This window comes from Camelus bactrianus, chromosome 15 (assembly GCF_048773025.1).
Source record: "Camelus bactrianus isolate YW-2024 breed Bactrian camel chromosome 15, ASM4877302v1, whole genome shotgun sequence".
NCBI lineage: Eukaryota > Metazoa > Chordata > Mammalia > Artiodactyla > Camelidae > Camelus > Camelus bactrianus.
Window position 1 is genome coordinate 66,803,530 of NC_133553.1, and position 20,211 is coordinate 66,823,740.

The 20,211-nt window shown below is 46.9% G+C and overlaps 2 protein-coding genes and 1 pseudogene across 2 annotated transcripts; 2 read left to right on the forward strand and 1 right to left on the reverse strand.

Annotated features, from left to right (window-relative positions):
* Positions 1–69: 69 nt before the first annotated feature.
* Positions 70–3,781, reverse strand: LOC105075824 (WD repeat-containing protein 54-like; annotated as a pseudogene).
* A 3-nt stretch (positions 3,782–3,784) lies between these two features.
* LOC105075761 (uncharacterized protein C2orf81 homolog) lies at positions 3,785–7,487 on the forward strand. Its single transcript, XM_074341323.1, is given in 6 exon segments — positions 3,785–3,953; positions 6,118–6,351; positions 6,438–6,641; positions 6,644–6,931; positions 6,934–7,234; positions 7,237–7,487. Coding segments are annotated over 6 exon segments (1,224 nt in total). The 5' UTR covers positions 3,785–3,935; the 3' UTR covers positions 7,416–7,487.
* Positions 7,488–8,153: 666 nt separating this feature from the next.
* On the forward strand, positions 8,154–13,289 carry LOC141573413 (retinol dehydrogenase 12-like). The gene is made up of 6 exons (XM_074341510.1): positions 8,154–8,325; positions 8,498–8,737; positions 9,033–9,122; positions 11,256–11,444; positions 11,934–12,037; positions 12,169–13,289. Exons 1-6 carry the CDS (start codon positions 8,154–8,156, stop codon positions 12,355–12,357), a joined length of 984 nt encoding a protein of 327 aa, XP_074197611.1. The 3' UTR covers positions 12,358–13,289.
* Positions 13,290–20,211: the final 6,922 nt, after the last annotated feature.

Below are 20,211 nucleotides of genomic sequence, written 5' to 3' on the forward strand. Positions count from 1 at the left end.
CCCCCAACCCTGGAGCTCGGTTCACCTGGACGTGAGTATGCTGTGATGCTGAGGAGTCAAGACACGGGCTGGGGGGGGGGGAACTTTATAAGTAATACCACAGGGGGGAAGGAGGGCTGCTGCTCTCTCGCATGCTGCTGAATCTCAGGATCTCAGCGAGGTCATAGCCAGTCACAGCAAAGGAGCTGCCCGAGGGGTCACAGAATCGGGCACCACACACCTGGGTGTCCGGCACACACGCACCATGACAGTGTTCCACCTAGGGGAGAGGAGGGCTGCTCAGGGCCTGCGGCCTCACGCTTGGGCCCGCACTCCGCTCCTCTCACAACACACACCTCAATGTAGCCACTCTCTGGGCTTCTGCTCAGCTTCCAGATGTGTACAAAGGTGTCTTCAGCCGCAGAGAGTAGCTATAAAAAAAAAAAAAAAAAAAAAACACAGGGAGGACCAGTGGGAGTCGGAACACGCTGACAGGTGACTGATACAGGCTGCACCCAACCCAGGCGCCCGGAGAGGGGGCTACACTGAGTGGCAGAGATAAGCCTGTGGACTTCCTCTGAATATTCCAGCACCAGGAACAAGGTTATAGAGGGATGGAGGAGACTGACCTTGCCCACGTCGGGAGCCAGGTCCAGGGCACAGACGGCCCGGGCGTGCGCGTTGATCTGGACGTGCAGAGTTCCTGTACTGGCTTCGTACAGACGCACCTGCCCGTCCCCATAGCCTGGGGCTATGGTCCCCTGCCACAGCTGCATGGAAGGGCACGGGACCCTGCAAGGGTGATACCCCTCTTTGATTTCCCAGACCCGGGCCCACTCCCACCCTGAAGCTACCTCAGGAAGGCCTCAGCCCCCTTCTGCCTCACCTACCCGAATCCTGGAATTCGGGTCAGTAATTTGAATTCAGGCCCTGACCGCCAGACACACAGCAAGCCTGAGTCATCAGCTGTCACCATGTCAGCCACGCAGTCCTGAGGGGAAAGGCAGGATCAGCCCTTCCCTTTCTCCCCTGCTGGGTCCTGTACACGGGGCAGGAGGGGAAGGGAGGCAGAATTCGCATCTTTGCCTCTCCGGGGAAAGGGCAAGGTGTGGAGCCCTCGCTGGCAGCTGGAGGCTCCCCTCCAGAAGCATAAAACACTTTCCTTGTATTCCCTAGAGAGTCTTACTCCCCACCCTGGACCAAACACACACGCCAGGCGTTAGGAGAGGGGATATAATCGTCCTCACTGGATGGATGATGAAACAGGCCACAGTGTCATGACCTTCTGGAGGTCTTGCAGTGAGGCACTCAGAGTCACGACTAGACTCTGGGCGTCCCGAGAGCCCCTAACCCCAAGCAGCAGACACAGCCCACGGGCCCAGCTCTGTGGCAGGTGCAGCGCAGGATGCAAATTAGAAGATACATACCCTGTTCCCAAGACGCTTAAGACCCAGCTGGGGAGACAGGACTTGTCTCTGAGGGCAGTATCAATTCAAGGCTCAGCTGAGGGAGACCAGTGGGAGCTGGAATAGGGGGGTGGCTTCCTGAGGTGGCACTGGGGGTGGCCTGAAGAGGCAGGACTCGCCCAGGTTCAGAGAAGGAAGCTACACATGTCAGAGCTGGAAAGCATCTCAGAAACTATCTGCCCCAACTCTTCAGTTCACACCAGCACTGTAAAGTGTTAGAAAACAACTGAATGCCATGTAAATGGAAAGCAGCCCTGGAGCTGTCACTGGATCTGAGGTTGCTGAAGCCTAGGAGAGTCTAGCGATATGCCTAAAGTCATCCAGCTGCTTGAACCCAGGTCTCCTGCCTCCCAAGGCGGGGAAGGCCCCCAGACTCACTGGAACAGGTAGGCGAAATCCACTTACCTGGCCCTGGGCGGGCTCGGTGGCAATGTCTGTGACTGGTGTGTCTGGTGTCCAGCCAGCTCTTCACTTAGTACGATGTGGGGACCCTTGGCTGGGATGTCAAACACCAGTACCCGGCCTGACCACGCTCCTGCAGAAGCAGTGCTCCACTGATGGCTTCCTGATCCTCCCAGGTCCCCAGCCCCCACACTCAGCACTTCCTCCATTCCAGAGACCTTAGTAACAAACCCACCTCTCATTGCTCCAACCAGCCTTGCCCCTATATTCACCACCCTTATCCTATCCCACCCTGCCCCTCTAAACCCCTCCACGGCTTTTTGGAGTCTTCAGACCCCCCTTCACTCCCACCCTTCCCTCTAACCCTCCAGTTTCCTCAGATCAGCATCTTCCTGGCCAAAGCACACACCCCTATGCCCCAGCACCCCACAATGCCCTGCCCTCGGCCCCCTCACCCACACAGATGAAGTGACCACTGGCAGCAATTCCTCGGGCAAACACAGCCTGTACTAAGTATGAGAGGGGAAAACTATTAGAAATAGCATCTCCCCATCCCCGCAAACACTCCCTACCCCTGCCCCACGCAGTCCCACAGGCACCTAGAGAGGCATCTCCAGAGTCCAGGGCGTGTCAATAGACCATGACGGAGCCATCAGACTTGTACATCTAGAAGACGGGGTGAGGATGGGGTCACAACTCAGCTGACCTTTGCTGAGCTCTGTGCTGACTACTCCGCGTACTCATGTTAGCCTTAGCCCAATTAATCCTCAAAACCACCCTGGAGGGTCGGCAATACTTTTATCCCCATTTCACAGAGGAGGACACTGAGGCTCTGAGAAGTCAATTAAATTACCCAAGGACATGCAACTAGTAAAGGGGCAGATATTGGAGATGGCACCTGAGAACTGAAAAACAGGGAAGGAGAGAAGATGAGAAACAAGGAGGAGGGGGCTAAGCACATGAAAAGTTTCGAAATGCTTAGAGGTAAATGGGGGAAAGGTCTAGGGGCCTTGGGGAGAAGGTGAGAAGACTCTAGTTGGGGAGGGCAGGAAGGTCCTCTTCTTACCTGTATTCCTCAATGTGAAGTGAGTACCAGCAATACTCGGTAAGGGAGGACAAACCAGTGGACCTGGAGGGCGGTGAGTCAGAGCAGGGAGAAGTGGTCAGAACAGGAATTCAGACGGCTAGACAAGGCCTCTTCCTCGGGGTTTGGAGAGGAAGGGCTGGGTGAGGGCTGGTTTCAGCAGCACCGCTCCCAACTCCATGGCTCACCTGGGTGATAAATGGGGAGCTCACGCCAGCGCCCTCCTTAGCGTGGAGCTGGCGCTGGGCCAAGGGCACCCCCTCAGGAGCAGCGCTGAGAAGCTGGGCGCCGGGTCCATGGACTAAGCCAAAATGTGTGAGGTTGCGCTGCTGCAGCACACTGAGGTTGTTGCACAGGGCGGCCGCCGAGCCTCGAAGTGGAATGGCGCGCTCCCGGCGGAACATCCCAGGGGACAGACGCCCGAATCACCAGGCTCACGGGAAACAGACGACGGCGGAGATTCCTGTGGGGGTTGGAGGCGCTGTTATGAGGCACTGGGAGAGACCCCTGAGTCTGGGTCATGATGGGATGGGGGGGTCACGTGGTGCCGGGAGGGTATCATGGAGCAGGTAAGGGGAACCCCAAGGCTGAGTCACGAAGCGATGCGGGGAATCCCGGAGGAGGAAAGGCGATTGCACAGGCCCCAGTGGCCCAAAGAGCCCAAGCCGAGGTGGGATGAAGCGAGGTAGCCCCCAGGCCCTACCTCCCTCCGCTCGGCTCCCCGAAGACCCCAGGCCAGCTAAGAGTTCCCACCATCCGCCCCAAATCGGCTTCCTGTCTTTAGAAGCGTGTCTCTCTGACACCGCCGCTACCATAGAGACGACGCACGCACGCACGCACGGCCGCTGGGTGGGGCCAGCAACCCGGAAGTGCGGCTCGCGGCGCGGCTGCCGGGGCGACCGTTAGACGGGGCGGCCGTTAGACCGGGGTGCCCTTTAGACCGGGGCGGCCGCGGAGGGAGTAGGAAGCCCTGCAGCTGCGGGGTCTGAGCTGCGGCTGTGGCGATGGCGGACAAAGGCTCGGTGAGCCTAAGCTCAGCGGAGGGTGCGCCAGAGCGGGGACAGCCCGTTCAGATCCGCGTCCCGATCCGTCGGCCAGCTCGGAGCCACCCGGCGCCCGCCCACCACGCGGGCGCTCAGGATGGTCAGGGAAGCCGCGTGTGTGAGCTGGCGCGGAAAACTCCACCTGCGCCGCGCCCACACAGACGCACGGTCACACTGGGAAGCTGGGGGAAAGGGTTTCAGTGGGCGGTGCAGAGCCCAAGAACAAGAAGTGACTTTGGGAACTGCTAATGCGTGTAATAAGTCTCTTACATTGAGTTACCAACTTAAATGGAATAACCAGAATTGGTCAGGCCCTGGGGAGAGGTGTTGCTAGATGAATGAGCCATTTTGAGATTTCAGGAGGAAAAAATGGACTAAATAACAATGAGGCTACCCTTGAAAGTCAAATTGTTTAAAAGTCAAGACAGTTTAAAGTAAGAAACAGGTTTGAAGAGCATTTGTGCAACAATGTTTCTGCCCCCTGTGGTCAGGCCACGTCTAGGTACAGTCCGTATCACGGGTGCCACATGAGAGGCTGGGAAGGGAAGGCTAACCGATTCTCTTCTCCCAGACCTACCTGCCCTGCTCTGGCCAAGCCAGGACTGAGTTGTGGGCCGTTCCCTGGGCTTGCCACCAGCGCTGCTCTCACTAGCAGAGGGGCAGTGAGGCTTAAGGAGTTTTGAGTTCAGTGTGAGGTTTAGGGAACACAAGTTGAAGGAGAATGATTTGGGCGAACACCATGTATGAGGCAATAAGGCTAGGGGTGGGGAGGCAAAGGTTTGGGAAGATTTTGTTGGGAGGTGACTTTTTGGAAGGACTTAGGTTCAGGGAAACTGTTGTGGGGAAGTGAGAAGGCGCCTAAGAATCTGCTAGTAAATTCCTGGGTCGTTAATGGATTTTGGGGGGACTAGTTTTTTTGTTTTTCCTTCTCAGTGGATTTTTCTTGATTATAAAAGGATACAAAATCATTGTAGAAACCTTATAAAATGGAGAGGGGTGTAGGAAAGAAGCATATCCATCATTACAGTTATTTTTTTCCCACTGTTAAAATTTTGGGTTTTTCCTTTTCTCAACACCTATTGATTTACGTCTCTGAGATCATACCTGACGTAATTTTATACCCTGTTTCTTTCATTTAACGTATCGTAAGTATTTTCCTATGCTATTGTAAATTCTTCCTAAAGGTTACCTCTAATCATGGGATAATGTTCCGTCACATACCTTGCACACAATTAGCCATCCGTTCTTTTTCTTAGACCTATGTTTTCAATATTCTGCTATTATAAATGACATTACAGGAAATATTTTAGAGAATATATTTTTATTTTCACTTCAGAATATGCTTTTTGGTATATCTATAAAACGAATTGATATTTTTGGAAGTTGCACATCTTTTCAAATGTTGTCATCCACAGTTCCACTTTTCTGAAATATGTCCTTTGCTTATTATTCTTGGGGGTCTTACGATTTTTAAAAAATTTTATGTGCATTTTTAGTGTATTTCGGGGATATTTATCCTTTTCAGTATTTGTTGGAAACTTTTTTGTTTGTTTAGGAAGCAGGATAAAGTTAAGCTCTGGAGTCAGACCTGCCTGCGTATGAATTACGACTGCACTATTTCCTTGCTCTTTGGTCCCGGGAAAATTCTGTAAATGGGGATAAAATACTCTAGTATTTTAGTACATACTCTAAAAAGTGTAGCAATTGAATCCATGTATGTGACTGATAGGCTTTAAGTGGCAGTAAATGGTAATTACTATTACCAGCTTGTAAATAGGAATTTTTTAAAAAGTAAGTAAAGGAATATTTGACCTGTATGAATACAATTTTCTACCCATTTCTTTGTTATTTCTTACATGACTTTTATGCTTAGGTAGTTCTCTCTCACCCAGAGATTATCTCAAGCAAACGTAGGTTAACTTCTGTCGAATTTCAGTTTCTTTGTCTGTAAAATGGGCTTAGTGAGCTGTTAGGAAAATTGAATTAGCTAGGTCACACATCCAAAAAGCGTGTGTCCCATAGTAGGCTCTTAGTAAATTGTCCCTTTCAGAAGGTTTTTCCTTCCTATTAGACAACTTGAGGAAGCTTCCTCCTTCTCCACTCTTGGGTTTCTCGCCCTGATTTGCTTGTTCCTTTCCCACAGAGGCAGGAGAGGCAGGCCCTACCCCGACGACAGAGTGACCCCGGATCCAAAGCGGAAAAGGCGCTGTTGCCTGCGGTTCCGGTGTCGCAGGCAGAAGTCGTGCCTGGGCTCACTGAGGAGGAGGTGGCAAAGCTGAGAGCTCGCGAGGAGGGTGAGGAGGTGGTGGGCGACATCGTGGAGGAGCTGGTGGACCGTGTCATGGATGCCGCCTGCAAATCCTACCTGGAACGGCAGGTGGGGCTGGATCCGCGTCCTCCAGACCCATCTCCTCTCTCCCTGACCCCTGCCTGCTGGACTGAGACCCTCTCTCGCCTCCGCAGTGCATTCCGTACGCAGTGAACAGGGCACGGGAGACCATACTCCATGTGGTCCAGATGAGATTTGTGCCCCAGGATGAGGGAGAACCCCACCTGGCAGAGGACCCCACGTGGGCGGAGGACGAGGAACCCTCACCTTCCCTGATTGACACCTGGGCTCCTGGAGCCGTGCCCCTGCGGTGCGAGCCCTGCTTGGTGGAAAGGAAGTAGAACCAAGGCAAACTAAGCCCCGCCCCCAGCTCCTTCCCACCTCCCGCCCCCGCCGCGTCTCTGTTCTCTTCAGCGCCTCTCTGGACTGCCCCAACCTTAGTTCCTCTGTCTCCTGTGCCCGCGTCTTGCCGTCAGTTTGTTTCCCTTTCCCGCCTGGGGTTCCCATCTGAGAGTTGCGTCCCAGCCCCAGCCTCCAATTCCCTACTTTAAACCTAGGCCTACCGTCCCCAGGCTTCTGTTCGAAGCCGCCCTTCCCCAGTCCCGGCCTCTGCTTTCTCGCCACGCATCTGTGCCCCACCCCCACCCCACCCCCCATCCCCCCGTGGCCCGCAGCCCCAGATCCAGACTATGGCCAGGTGCCAAGTGGCCCAGCGGCTGGGAGGGGGAGGCCGAGTTGCTGGGTGAGCTGTGGGCGGGCCGCACCCGCGTACTCCCGCAGGGCCTGGACCCCAAGGATCAGGAGAGCCAGGATCTTCAGAAGGGGCCTCACCCTGCTCCTGGAGTCCTCAAGGCCAAGTCCCAGGTGGTGAGGAAGCCCACGTTGCTGCCGAAAGCGCCGAAGATGGCTCCTGGTGTGCGCACGTGGAACCCACCACCCAGGAGCTGCTTAGCTGTGCTGAAGCTCAACAGGAGGACAAAGAGGGCAGCACCTCTCGTCCCATCCACACGGGTGCCCCAGATCCCCAGGTGACGGTGGCACAGCTAACAAAAAAGTCAGGTCCCCAAATATCATCACTCCCCTCCAAGCACCCGCCCCATCCTGGGCCCTGAACCTCAGGCAGTGAGAATCCCGCCTGCCTTCTGTCTGCCTGCCAGAAATAAACACCTGAGTTGCTTTAAGAATTGGCCCCGTGTCCGTCAGTTTCTTCCAAGTGTGTGTTCTCGCGGAACTGGAGAGGAGCAGTTGTCCTGCAGGCCTAGAAGATAGAACGCTGACTCCGGGAATAAGTGCATTACCACCCTTAGGAGACCCCGCTTTAGGGCCAAGGTGACTCCCCAGCAGAGGCAGTCTGGAGAGCCATCTGTCTGTCCACAAAGGAGCAGACGTAAGAGTTGCGAGTCGGGGTCTGCCTCAGTTTGGAGAATTCATCGAGTCTCATTCCAGTAGGGGAGGAAGGGATGGCCCTGCTTACGCACAGAGTGATTCAAGACATGAGGAATTTGATTTCCAGTCCCTGGGTCTCTGTCAGTTCACCTTAGAGCACAAATCCAAGTTTTATGTGGAGACAAATCTGAGCCTATGCAGGGCTCAGGGTAGTCCTGGCTCTCTTGATCTTAGACATGGGCCAGCATTGGAGTGAGGCAACCAGGTCACTTGGAAAAACAATTAAAGGAGGAACTCACTCTCAGGTTCAAACGGGAGCTTCAACACATCCAAGAGGGAATGCCTCCTTAAATTTTGTGTCTGCTCCACACCAACCTCTTGCTTAGTCCCTATTTAGCTTTGGCTAGTCCCTCCCCACCCTCTATGTGGGCAACACTTCCACTGACAGGCCAGCATTCTCTGCTATGTCACTGTGGTTTCTACTCAGCACCCCAGTCTGGGGTCCCGGCTCCGTCCTCCTCACGGTGGTCCTCCTGCTTAGACTAAGTGTGTGTATCTGGTGTTATCTCTGGGACCTCCAGCACTGCTCCACAGACCTGACCGGGAAGACGGCAGTGGTGACTGGGGCCAACAGCGGTGAGTGCTCATCCTGCCCTGTCACCTCACATGGGCCACAGCCTCCAACAGCCCCAACAGGGGGGGCAGAGAGGAGGATGAGCACCCACTCTCAGACCCTTGTCTCTCCCCTTGCTCCGCTGCCCTCTCCGCACTCCCTGGACCAGCCTTCTCTGAAGCTGCCCTCCCACAGGCGTCGGGAAGAGCGTGTCCCAGGAGCTGGCCCACTGCGGGGTGCATATGATCCTGGCCTGCTGCAGCCATGAGCGTGGACAGCAAGCCCTGGCCCAGATACGAGCAGCCTCACAGAGCAACCAGCTCCTGCTTGGTGAGGTGGACGTGAGCTCGATGGCCTCCATCCGGAGCTTTGCTCAGTGGCTTCTGCGCGAGCATCCAGAGATACACCTACTGGTTAACAATGCTGCAGTCTGCGGTGTGTGTCTTGACTTACTTCCGCTAAATGCATTTCAGGAGCCTCCTTTCTGGCTCAGGGACCCCGGAACAGGCACTTCCAAGCCTAACCTGTATATCCTGTGCAAACACTCTTCATTCGGACACTGTCCTAAAAAGCCTACCTTAAGTTGTAGCTTCACACTTCACTGCCCTGATCTTGGCACATACATGCTCCTGTGGCTTTTCTACTGAACCCCCATACATCCTCCCCAGACATCATCTCCCTCAAGGTTGTCATTCCACCACCCACCACCTATGTTTTCATCTCCTCCCAGGATTACCCACAACACGTACCCCAGAGGGCCTCGATGTCACCTTTGCCACCAGCTACACTGGACCCTTTCTGCTCACAAATCTGCTCCAAGGTAAGGAAGGTTGGGTGCTTATCTTCTGTGCTGCCCCTGTGTCTTCATTCCTCTGGCATTTCCGTGGCTTACCGTGTCCTGTGGTCCCCAGATGCTTGCTGAACGATGCCCCAGTACACTTTTGCTGGACACAGCAGGGGAACCCACTTGGCACCAGCCAGGATTAGGAGGCTGGTAATGGAATCAGTCAGCCCCAAATACAAGCAGCAAGAAGGTGTAAGATCTATGCAGGCCGCCTCCCCGTCCCCCAGGTTGAGTACTAGCCTGACCAGGAGTCACTCATCTCAACAAAAGCTTTCTGAGTTCACTAGGCTGCTAGGATTAAGGACGTTCTTCCTTGGGAGGTCGGGGTGGGTGGCAGGCACATCCTCCCTAACTATTAGATGGTCTAATGACCTCTTAAAAAGCAAATTAATTTTTGGCCAGGTAATACAGGTCCAAAGTACAAAATCGAAAGCATGAAAGTATACAAAAGGATATACAGAAAAAAAAAAGAAAAGAAAAGAAGGAAGAAACTAAAGAAAAAAAACATCTCCTTCTCTCCTTGAAAAGCAGCTCCCCATCCCCCTCCTGGGGGGCAGCTGCTGGTGCCAGGGTCTCATGTTCCCTTTAGCGGGCAATTAAATAACCCCACCTGGAAAGTGCAGAAAGAGCAGGGTCGAACTCTATGCATTTGCAAGTGTAAATGTTTTTTTCCCCTTTCCAAAAAGTGTAAAATGCTACAACAGCCAGTCTGTGCCTTGCTTAGTAATAGTTCGTTAAACTGAATTCTCTCCTGTCTTCCCTTCTGCCGCTAAATCACCGTTCATCATACCACTGTCTTGCTTCAGGTCCTTTGAAGGTAGTCTACGCTTTATAGATATAAAAACTAAGCTGCTTCTCTCCACTTACAAGTCCCTCTGCAGACTGAGCCTCACCGTTGCCTTTCCCAAACCTACACTCTTGTCACCCGCCTGCCAATCTGTATCTCTTGGACCACACTTTTTTAATTCTGGCTGCGCTTTTGCACATCTCTTTTCCTTTATCTGGAATATCCTTTCCCATCCCTTTAAGGTAGAGTAGCTTTAGCTCAGCTGCCAACACTCAGCACAGAAACCGCTTGTGCTGTGGGCTCTGCCCTGACCCCTCTGCCTCCCCAGCTGCCCCCATTTCCAGGGCTCCCTTCGCCCCTGTGCCCGTCTCTGTTCCTGCACTGACGCTGCTGCATGAAGATCAGCCTCCAGCTCGGCTGTGAGCCCCTGTCACTGTGTCTGCAAGTTTGGGGTTCATTGTCCTCTTTAAGAATAATTTTCTCTCCAACAAGTTTTGGCTAGATACCTCGTGCTCAACTTTTCATTTGTGATTCTTCCTTTAAATGTAGGCTCAAGATAGTTTTAGCATTTTGAAACAACAAGCAAACTCATACGTGACAGCTAGTATTTTCATACTTTATATAATCCAGACTTTTTTTTAAAAGTAGAGTTAGGTATTCTTTTTCTTTTTCTTTTTTTACGATTTAACTTGTTCTTTTAATAATAATTATACTTGCCCTTTTTTTTGAAGGTAGTTTAAAAAAAATTTTTAAAGCCTCACTTTTCCAAGTATCTTTGCATACATTTCTTTTCCCCTAAACTTAGCACCCATGTGTCCTTAGCAGGTAGCTTGTGTCTGCCATAGTCCAGCGGCCTAATGGATAGTCCTGCGGTGAGTAAGTAAGTGACTGAATGTATCAATGTGTGAAAGACAGCTTTCACAGAGTTTCCTGTCTCTCCTTCCCCATCTTAGCCCTCAGTGAGATAAAAATACGAACCAGGGTCAATTACATTACCTCCAGCTGGCAGGTGGAAGAAAAGCAAGGCAAAACCCCACTTTTATTTTAGACAAAAGAGCAACAACAAGAAAAAAAACCCCACAAAAAACAAAACCCCTAAACAAAACAAAAGACAAAGTAAAATAAAGCAAGAGGAAAAGCGTGAGGGAAGCAGCTGGAACGGAAACGCAGCCTCGGTCACACCCAGCTCCCCCGCGCCTCACCTGGGCGCCTGCCGGGGGGCCGCGCTCCCCCGGGGGCTCATGGAGAAGCAGGCCGGGGGGCGGGCGTGGGCGCGAACTCCCGGCCTTGCCCTGAGAGTGTGTGGCCCTCTCTCCTCCCAGGGGCCCTACAACGGGCGGGGGCAGCCCGAGTGGTCAACGTGTCTTCCTTCAGGAAAGAGAAAGGGTACATTGACGAGGAGCACCTGACAGGGACTGGTAGACCTTTGACCTTCAACCAGAACTATGACTGCAGCAAACTGCTTTTGGCCTCATTCACTGGGGAGCTTGCCCAGAGACTTCAAGGGACAGGTAATTGCCTCTGGCAGCCCCTGCTCCTCCACTCCCAGGGCTTCCTCCCAGTCCTTCACATCTCATCGCATGTTCTGACCATGAAATATTCCCAGTGTCCCCCGAGCCAGCTGTTAACCTCCACCCTTTGTCATCTGTGCGCCCTCTATTTCTCTCAACCCCATCTTCACGTCTCCCCTTCAACCCTTTTTCCAACTCTCATCACCCACAACTCCCTCTCCTCCCAGTGTTTTCCAGTACCAACACCATCCATCGTGTTCCCCCCAAAGTTCACCCCGCACTTTAAAATACTTGAGTCTGCTTCCTGGCTCGGATATCGCCATTCATGTGAGTTACAGAACCCTGACTTCAGGCACCACCTCGAATCTCTGGTCACCTCCACTGGGCAGGGCTGGTAGGGCCCTCCCCTCTTTGCACATCCTAGAGCCATGTTTAACCCTTTCCTCCTCTCACTGTGCTTTCCACTACGGTTGTCTCTCCCTCTCACAGGTGTGACTGTGAACTCTGGGGACCCTGGCGTTGTGTACGCGGAAATCATGAAGAATTTCTCTTGGTTATATCGTTTCGTCTTCTGGCTCCTCAGCTTCTTTAAGGTGGGTGGGGAGGAGCTGGCTCTGCCTGAAGGGGTTGGGGCAGGGGGTCTGCTGCGCAGTGTGTCCCTTCAGGCAACAACCTGCCTGGCTTTTATTCCTCCTCCTCCTCCCCCACCCCCGTGTCTCCGCAGAACAGCAAACAGGGTGCAGTCCCAGTGCTCTACCTGAGCTTGGCAAAGGAGCTAGATGGCATTTCTGGAAAACATTTTAGCAGTTCCTGTGTGATAACTCTTGCCCCTAAAGCTGCTCGAGATCTTCACGTGGCCCAAAGCCTCTGGGATACTTCAGCCCGACTAACAGATCTAGACAAGATGGACTGACCTCTGTGACCCCTGCCCTGACTCGCCACTTTCCCCATGACTCCCAGCCCTCACTCGGATTTTGCCTTCTGCTTGTCAGTTCCAAGGAACAATCAATCACCTTGTTCAGTGTAATCGCCACTTCCTCTTCCTGTTGGCTCCACACATGAGAGCTCAGCTTAGCCTGGGGACAGCTCCAGCTTCTACTTCATAGTCAGTTCTCAGATGGAAGTGTTCATCTCTTGGGCACTAGGATCTCCAAACCTACCGAGCCCCGTGTTGTGGTGACGGGGGAGTAAAGGTCCTTCCGGTGGTCTATTAGGGTTCCTGGCTTTGGGGGAGGCAGCACCACATAGTGTCCTCTGGACGAAGGCATATACCACACGGCTGCAGGACAGCACCCCAGCTGCACAGGATGTTGTCTCCCAGCTGGAACGGTAACTGCCCCGGTAATGGTTCCATCTTTCTATCAAACCAGCTGCTCCTGGATGTTGAGTCATGTGATAAGACAGGTGAATTCTCAGAGTGAGAGCCCACTGCTTCTTTTCTGGGGACTTTGTTCATCAACAGGTTTTTGTTTTGCTTTGTTTTGTTTTAATGGTGGTGCTGGGGATTGAACCTAGGATGTCGTGCATGCTAAGCATGCTTTCTGCCACTGAGCTGTACCCTCCCCCTCATCAACATAAATTTTGGAATCAGCTTTTCAAATTTCACAGAAACATATCCTTTAGGGATTTTGCTACATCTGCTTGGCAGGATTGACGTTTTTATGATAATGAGTTGCCCTAAACATGAACAAGGTGTACTTATATCTATTTAAATCTGACTAATATCTTCATAAAATTTTGAATAACTTTATCCATAAAGATCGTGCATAAGTCTTACTATAATTCCAGGCACCTTGCTTTTAATGCTATTGCAAGTGGTATTTTAAAATTCATGTATTAATCATATATAAAACAACTTTAATAAAGTTATCTAATTCTAATAAGTTGTCTGTAGATTCTTTTGGTTTTTCCACATAGAACATCACACCATCTAGGGATAATAACAGATTTCTTTCTTCCCTTTCAATTATTATGAATCTTGTTTCTTTTCCCAGACCTTAATTGGTTTTCTAGTATTAAGCCAAACTTGCTTTTAAACCAACTTGGTCAGAGTATTACTTTCATATACATTGCTAAATTTAGTATCCTCGTGTTTTGGTTTGGAACTTTTTACTGCGTTCATAAATGAGACTGGCCTTTACTGCCCTTTCCCTTACTTATATTGCCATTGTCTGGTTTTGCTGTCATGGATATATTCATTTTATAAAATGAATTGGGGGTCTGTGTTCATCCAGGGACATCATATGAGAAGCAAATGTCAATTAATTGAGGATGAAATATGTACAAGAAACTTGACAGGGGAAATAGCTGTGAGGGAAAATGGGGAAGAAGCTGGGAGACCCACCAGACTGTGAGACAAGTCTGACCCTGAGTGAAGAAGAGAAGGCTGGTTAGGAGCATCTTACGGTGCAGTGCAGTAATTTTTCCATTTTAAACTTCCCTCTTGTTTTGAAAGTATACAGTCTATTTCTGTTCTTTATTGTATGTGTGTTTAATTTAAACAGTATCTTTAATCAGTATCTTTATTTTTCTTTTAAACAATACATAGATCTTAGAATTCTTCAACATTAATCATTCCCTTTGAATTTGTATACTTTTGTAACCCAGTAGTTTAATTTTACTATTTCATTAATTTCACAAATCAGGTATTTTGTTATTCTCAGTAGCTGATATTTGCGTCGACTGACCCATGTGTTTCATATTTCCTCTGCTCGCTCTTCTTTTTTGTGTCTCAGATCTTACAGCTGGGATTATTTTCCTTCTATCTTGAAGTATATGCTTTAGAAGTTCCTTTGATGAGGATTCGTGGTAGACAGACTTCTAGGTGGCTCCCAGGGTCCCCACCCCCTTGTGTGCACATTCTCCATAATCTCCTCCTGAGTGTGCAGAGACTCCTGAACATGATGGCAGTTCACTCCTGCGATTATGTTATGTATCTGGTAAAGGGGTTTGCTGATGTAGTGAGAGCCAGAACCATTTGGCTCTGTGTGTGTGTGTGTGTGTGAATGAACAATATTTTTTCATGTCTACTACAGTTTTCTTCACCTCTTTCAGTTACATTTTTCTGTATTTGAGTTCCTCAAAGCTTTCCAAGGTTTGTGTCATTCATTAATTTATTCATTAAATCAATAAGCCATTTGCAGCAACATGGATGAACCTGGAGATCATCATTCTAAGTGAAGTAAGCCAGAAAGAGAAAGAAGAATACCATATGATATCACTCATATGTGGAATCTAAAAAAAAGAAAAAAGGGGACACTAATGAACTCATCTACATAACAGAAACAGACTCGAAGACATATTAAACAAGCTTAGGGTTACGGACGTGGGAGGAAGGGGGTGGGAAGGGATAAATTTGGGAGTTTGAGATTTGCAAATGATAACCACTATATATAAAAATGGGTAACAAACAAATTTCTTCTGTATAGCACAGGGAACTATATTCAATATCTTGTAATAACCTTTAATGGAAAAGAACATGAAAACAAATATATATACATGATTGGGACATTATGCTGTACACCAGAAATTGACACATTGTAATTGACTATACTTCTGTAATTTTAAAAAAGCAGCAGTTGTAACAAAAAGATGAATCTGTGCTCTTGACCCACAATAAAATATCCAACAATTCTTTAAATAAATAAATAAATGTATATATGTGTTTGTGGCGTGTCAGCTGATCAAGACATTGTTCTATATGTTACTGTCCTACAGTGATGGATAAAATAGACAAGTATCCATGAAGTCAAGGGGTGTACATTCTAGCGGAGTGAGAGACATAATAAACACAAATATGTCATAAAATTCCATAGGCGTGAGTGCTATGGACACAAAAGAAGCAAGAAAGGAAAGAGGGAGTGCCGTGATGAGGGGCTGGGGTTGAAATTTTAGATAGGTTGACCAGGTAAAGACTCAAGAAACCAATTGGCTTTGAGTTAATCAAAGGGAAGGGTATTTCGGGTGGACCGGACCTAATCAGGTGAGCCCTTTAAAAGGGTTCAGGCTTTCTCAGAAGTCGGAGAGTCTCCTGTTCACCTTGAAGAAGCACACTGCCCCATTGTGGAGCAGCCACGGGGCCTCTAGCAGTTGAGGCTTCAGTTCTGCGGTTGCAAGGAGCAGAATTTTGTCAATAACCAGTGAGCTTGGAAGAGGACTAGGAGCCCAGGTGAGATTGCAGCCCTGAACGACACCTGGATTTCAGCCTGGTGAGATCCTGAGCAGAGGACCCAGCTAACCTGTACCCAGACTCCTGATCCATAGAAACCGTGAGACAACACATGTTTTCTTTTCAGCCACTGAGTTTGTAGCCATTTCTTATCCAGAAACAGGATCTAGTAATAGCAAACTCCTTCAGTTTTATTTGTTTGAAAATGTCTTTATTTCACTCTCATTTTTTAAGAATCATTTCACTGGCTAAAGTTGAGTTATTGTCTCTTATTCTGTTGAAGATAGTATTTTTTGTCTCTGGCTTTCATTGTTGCTGTTGAGAAATCAGATGCTAATCTAGTAGTTACTTTGTGGGGAATCTGCTCTCTTGTTCCTTCTCTATACTTTAAATCCCCTTTGCTGTTTTTAAAAATAAATGAAATATACTAATTTTATATACTGTAACAGCATTCCAATATCAGTCATCTTTGCAGGTTTGGATAGTTTATGGCGGCTTGTTTATTTGTGTGTTCAGTGACTTCGTACCCTCATGGTGCTTGGAGGTGTAGCTCTAGGAATGATTAGATTCCTAGGATTAAGCTACTTTCCCCAGAGAGAGTTTACGTTTAGTTTGGCCAGGTTTCCAGGAGTGCTGTACTGACTTGGACAACTTTAACTTACATTTTTGTCTTGGAATTTTTCACCCACTCACATGGTACACACTCTGCCCCCAAATCTGTGTGGGTACAAACTTATTATTTTGAATTGTAAGTGAGGATTTCCCCCCAGCTACACCCAGATACTTTCCTTCTATACCTAATTTGTTGAGCATTATTATCATAGATACTCAGTTTTGTCAAATACTTCTGCATCTATTGAGATGATCATATGAATTGTATTTTTATTCTGTTGATGTGATTTATCATTTATTAATTTGCATATATTGAAACATTCTTGCATCCCACGGATAAATTCTATTTAATGATGGTGTACGGTTCTTTTAATTTGCTGCTGAATTCGGTCTGCTAGCATTTAAGAATTTTTACGTCCACATTCATCAAGGATATTGGCTTGTTGTTTTCCTTTTTTGTAGTGTCCACATCTGGCCATGGTATTAGGCCAATGAGGCCTTGTGAAATGAGTTTAGGGGTGTTGACTCCACTCTGAGTTTTTGGAAGAGTTTAACAAGGATTAGTAGAATTCACCAGTGAAGCAATCTCATCCTGAGATTCTCTATGTTGGGCGGTTACTAATTACTGATTCAATCTCCTTACTCGTAATTGTTCAAATTTTCTATTTCTCTGGGATTCACTCTTTATATGTTGTATGTTTCTAGAAATTGACCCATTTTATCTCGGTTGTTCAGTTTGTTGCCGTATAGTTTTTCATAATAGTCTCTTGTGATTATTTATATTCCTGTGGTATCAATTGTAGTGTCTCCTCTTTCATTTAAAACTTTATTGATCTGGAGGGCAGGTAATAGCTCAGTGGCAGAGTGCATGCTTAGCACGCACGGTGTCCTGGTTTCCATCCCCAGACCTCCATTTAAAAAAAATAAATTATTTTTAAAAGTAAAATTTAATTGATTTGTGTCTTTTTAAAATTAGTCTAGCTAAATGTTTGTCAATTTGGTTTATCTTTTAAAAGAACCAACTCTTAGTTTTATATTTTTTTCTATTGTTCTGTCTGTTCCCGATATCATTTATTTCTACTTTAACCTTTTTTATTTCCTTCCTTCTGCTAATTTTGTCTGAAGTGTTGCTCACATCTGTTGTTTTCTTCTTTTTTTTTTTGCGTTTTTTTAATGATAATAGTTATTTTACAGTGTTGTGTCAAATTCTAGTGTAGACCACAATTTTTCAGTTATATGTGAAGATGTATATATTCATTGTCACTTTTTTTTTTGCTATGAGCTACCACAAGATCTTGTATATTTTCCCCTGTGCCATACAGTATAATCTTGTTTATCTATTCTGCATTTTTAAAATCCCAGTCTGACCCTTCCTACCCCCCGCCCCCTTGGCAACCACAAGTTTGGATTCTATGTCTATGAGTCTGTTTCTGTTTTGTATTTATGTTTTGTTTTTGTTTTTGTTTTTTTTTAGATTTCACATAAGAGTGATTTCATGTGGTATTTTTCTTTCTCTTTCTGGCTTACTTCACTTAGAGTGACATTTTCCGGGAACATCCATGTTGCTGCAAATGGCGTTATGTTGTCAGTTTTTGTGGCTGAATAGTATTCCATTGTATAAATATACCACTTCTTCTTTATCCAGTCATCCGTTGATGGACATTTAGGCTGTTTCCATGTTTTGGCCATTGTAAATAGTGCTGCTATGAACATTGGGGTGCAGGTGTCATTTTGAAGTAGGGTTCCTTCTGGATACATGCCCAGGAGCTGGATTCCTGGGTCATATGGTAAGTCTGTTCCTAGTCTTTTGAGGAATCTCCATACTGTTTTCCACAGTGGCTTTCCTTGCTTTCCTTTCCCACTATTAATGATTTAGATGTCTTCTTTTACAATTTTGTGTTTATTCTTTTTGTAATTCATGGCAGTTATCTCCTTTCCAGTTATGAGTTTCTCATTTTTGTAGCATCCATTTTTAATTTATATTTCCCCCACAACTTGCCCCTTTCAGCCTTTACCATTTATAATTTATCATATTTCTAATGAGTTGAATCTCCTCAGTTACATATGGTTTCCAGAAATGCCTGGTAACTACCTGGTTGTTTTCTGCAGAAGTGGTTTTTGAAAAACAGAGATTCCTAAACATGCTTCTAATAACAGTCTTGCACCCTCAGAGATGTTTCCTGAGCTGTGGTCCAGGTTAACACTGAGGAAGAAGATTTAAGATCTGTCCCTTGAGATTTTTCTGCTGATTCCCAGGAATGTAGAAAGTTTACCATAATCCCTTTATTAAGTGATTGTGACATATTTTGTTACTATTGATGTATTAAAGAAAGGCAACTTTCCACAATTCATACTTTCTTCTATCTGTAACAATTCTCATAAGAAGAAGAGAAGGGTTTCATTGTACATCTTATCAAGGTGTAAAAAGATAGTTTATTTTTGCAGATACATAAACATGCAGAATCTAGGCATGCTCTCTCCCCTATTTAAACACACTCGATTTCACTCCCTTTAGGGAAGGCATTTCTTGCACTAATCTGTAGAACATTAGAGTCCCACATATACTACAAATAAATCAATTTGTCGTAACACTTCATTTTCTAAAATGGCTTTATCTCCATTACACACATCATTTTTATTTTTGTATCCAAACAGTGTGCTCAGTATTAGTTCTAAGGAAGAGAAATGAGCACACACACCCTGTGGTTTCAGCCACGGCCCTTACTCAGCGAAGCTTCCCTGTCATGAACTGAAGTCTGTGAGCTTCCTGTAAATATCACCTATGAGTCTATGAGCTGATCACTGAGAAAGGCATGCATTGTGTCAATTAGATTTATTTGGCAGCCAACAAAAGCAAATGACTGGCTAGCTTACAGAGAAACAGAATTTATCAGCACATTGGGCAGCCCACAGAAACTAGGAGACAGTTGGACAACCAGCCCCCCAAAAAAGGACAGTAAAAAGAGTGGATCCCAGGTTCCATGTAATAGGAAATAAAAAGTAATCTCTTCAGGGAGCCAATTTTTTTTCTATCTTGTAACATTTAGTTCAAAATTCCTTTTGTTAGAAGAAAGAATTCCATGGGCCTACCTGAGCTCATCATTGGCCAGAGGGTATCAAACCCCTTGATTTAAACTTTTCTTAAACTGACTTGTAATAATGAATGGTACTTACACCAGAAAACAAGGATCTATTATTAATTAGATTAGATTAATTAGAAATTAGACTATCTTAAAGTGAATTCAGAAGAGAAGAGTTGATTCTAAAAAGCAACAGAAAGAGAAGCATTGTTTAGTTGGTCATTTAGGATACCATAGCATTAGATCTTTTTTTTTAAATGTGGGCACATCTTTATGGGATTTAGGATTAATATTACCTATGCAATTTGTTTCCAAATAGTGTACTTATTATTTATATTTCTAGTTTGTTCTTGCTTGAAATATAGACCAAGTATTTCATGGAGCTAGTTAGCCAAGACCTGTTACACGTGCTGGACACTTGACAACTTGTGAGCTTTCCTATCCCTTAGTTACATCAGTGGCTCTTTAATTTCACTTTGAATTTTTGATTTTATTACAAAAAGTTAAAATTCAATCAAAATATTATCTTATTAAAATATACCATCCAGTGCTTTAATAAAACATGTCAGTAACCATTTCGAAAATTGTTAACTTACGTCTGTCACTAACCTCAAGTTTCACAGCTTTGTAGGACATTATAAAATACAACTTACCATTATTGACTAGCCTGAATTTCTTATGGCAAAAATTGGTTGGGGGGGGGGTCCACTGAGTTTAATTGAAAGATTGTACCAAGCTTACACTTAAACACACAGAGCACGCTTACAACTGTCTTCTTAATGTTTAAATACCTTCTTTAAGACTGAACTAAATAGGCAACCACTTACTTGTTTGCATGATATTTTTAAGTCTGGTTGATTTTTTCCCCCACACTGTATCAACTGATTACTTAACTTTATTCTTTCAG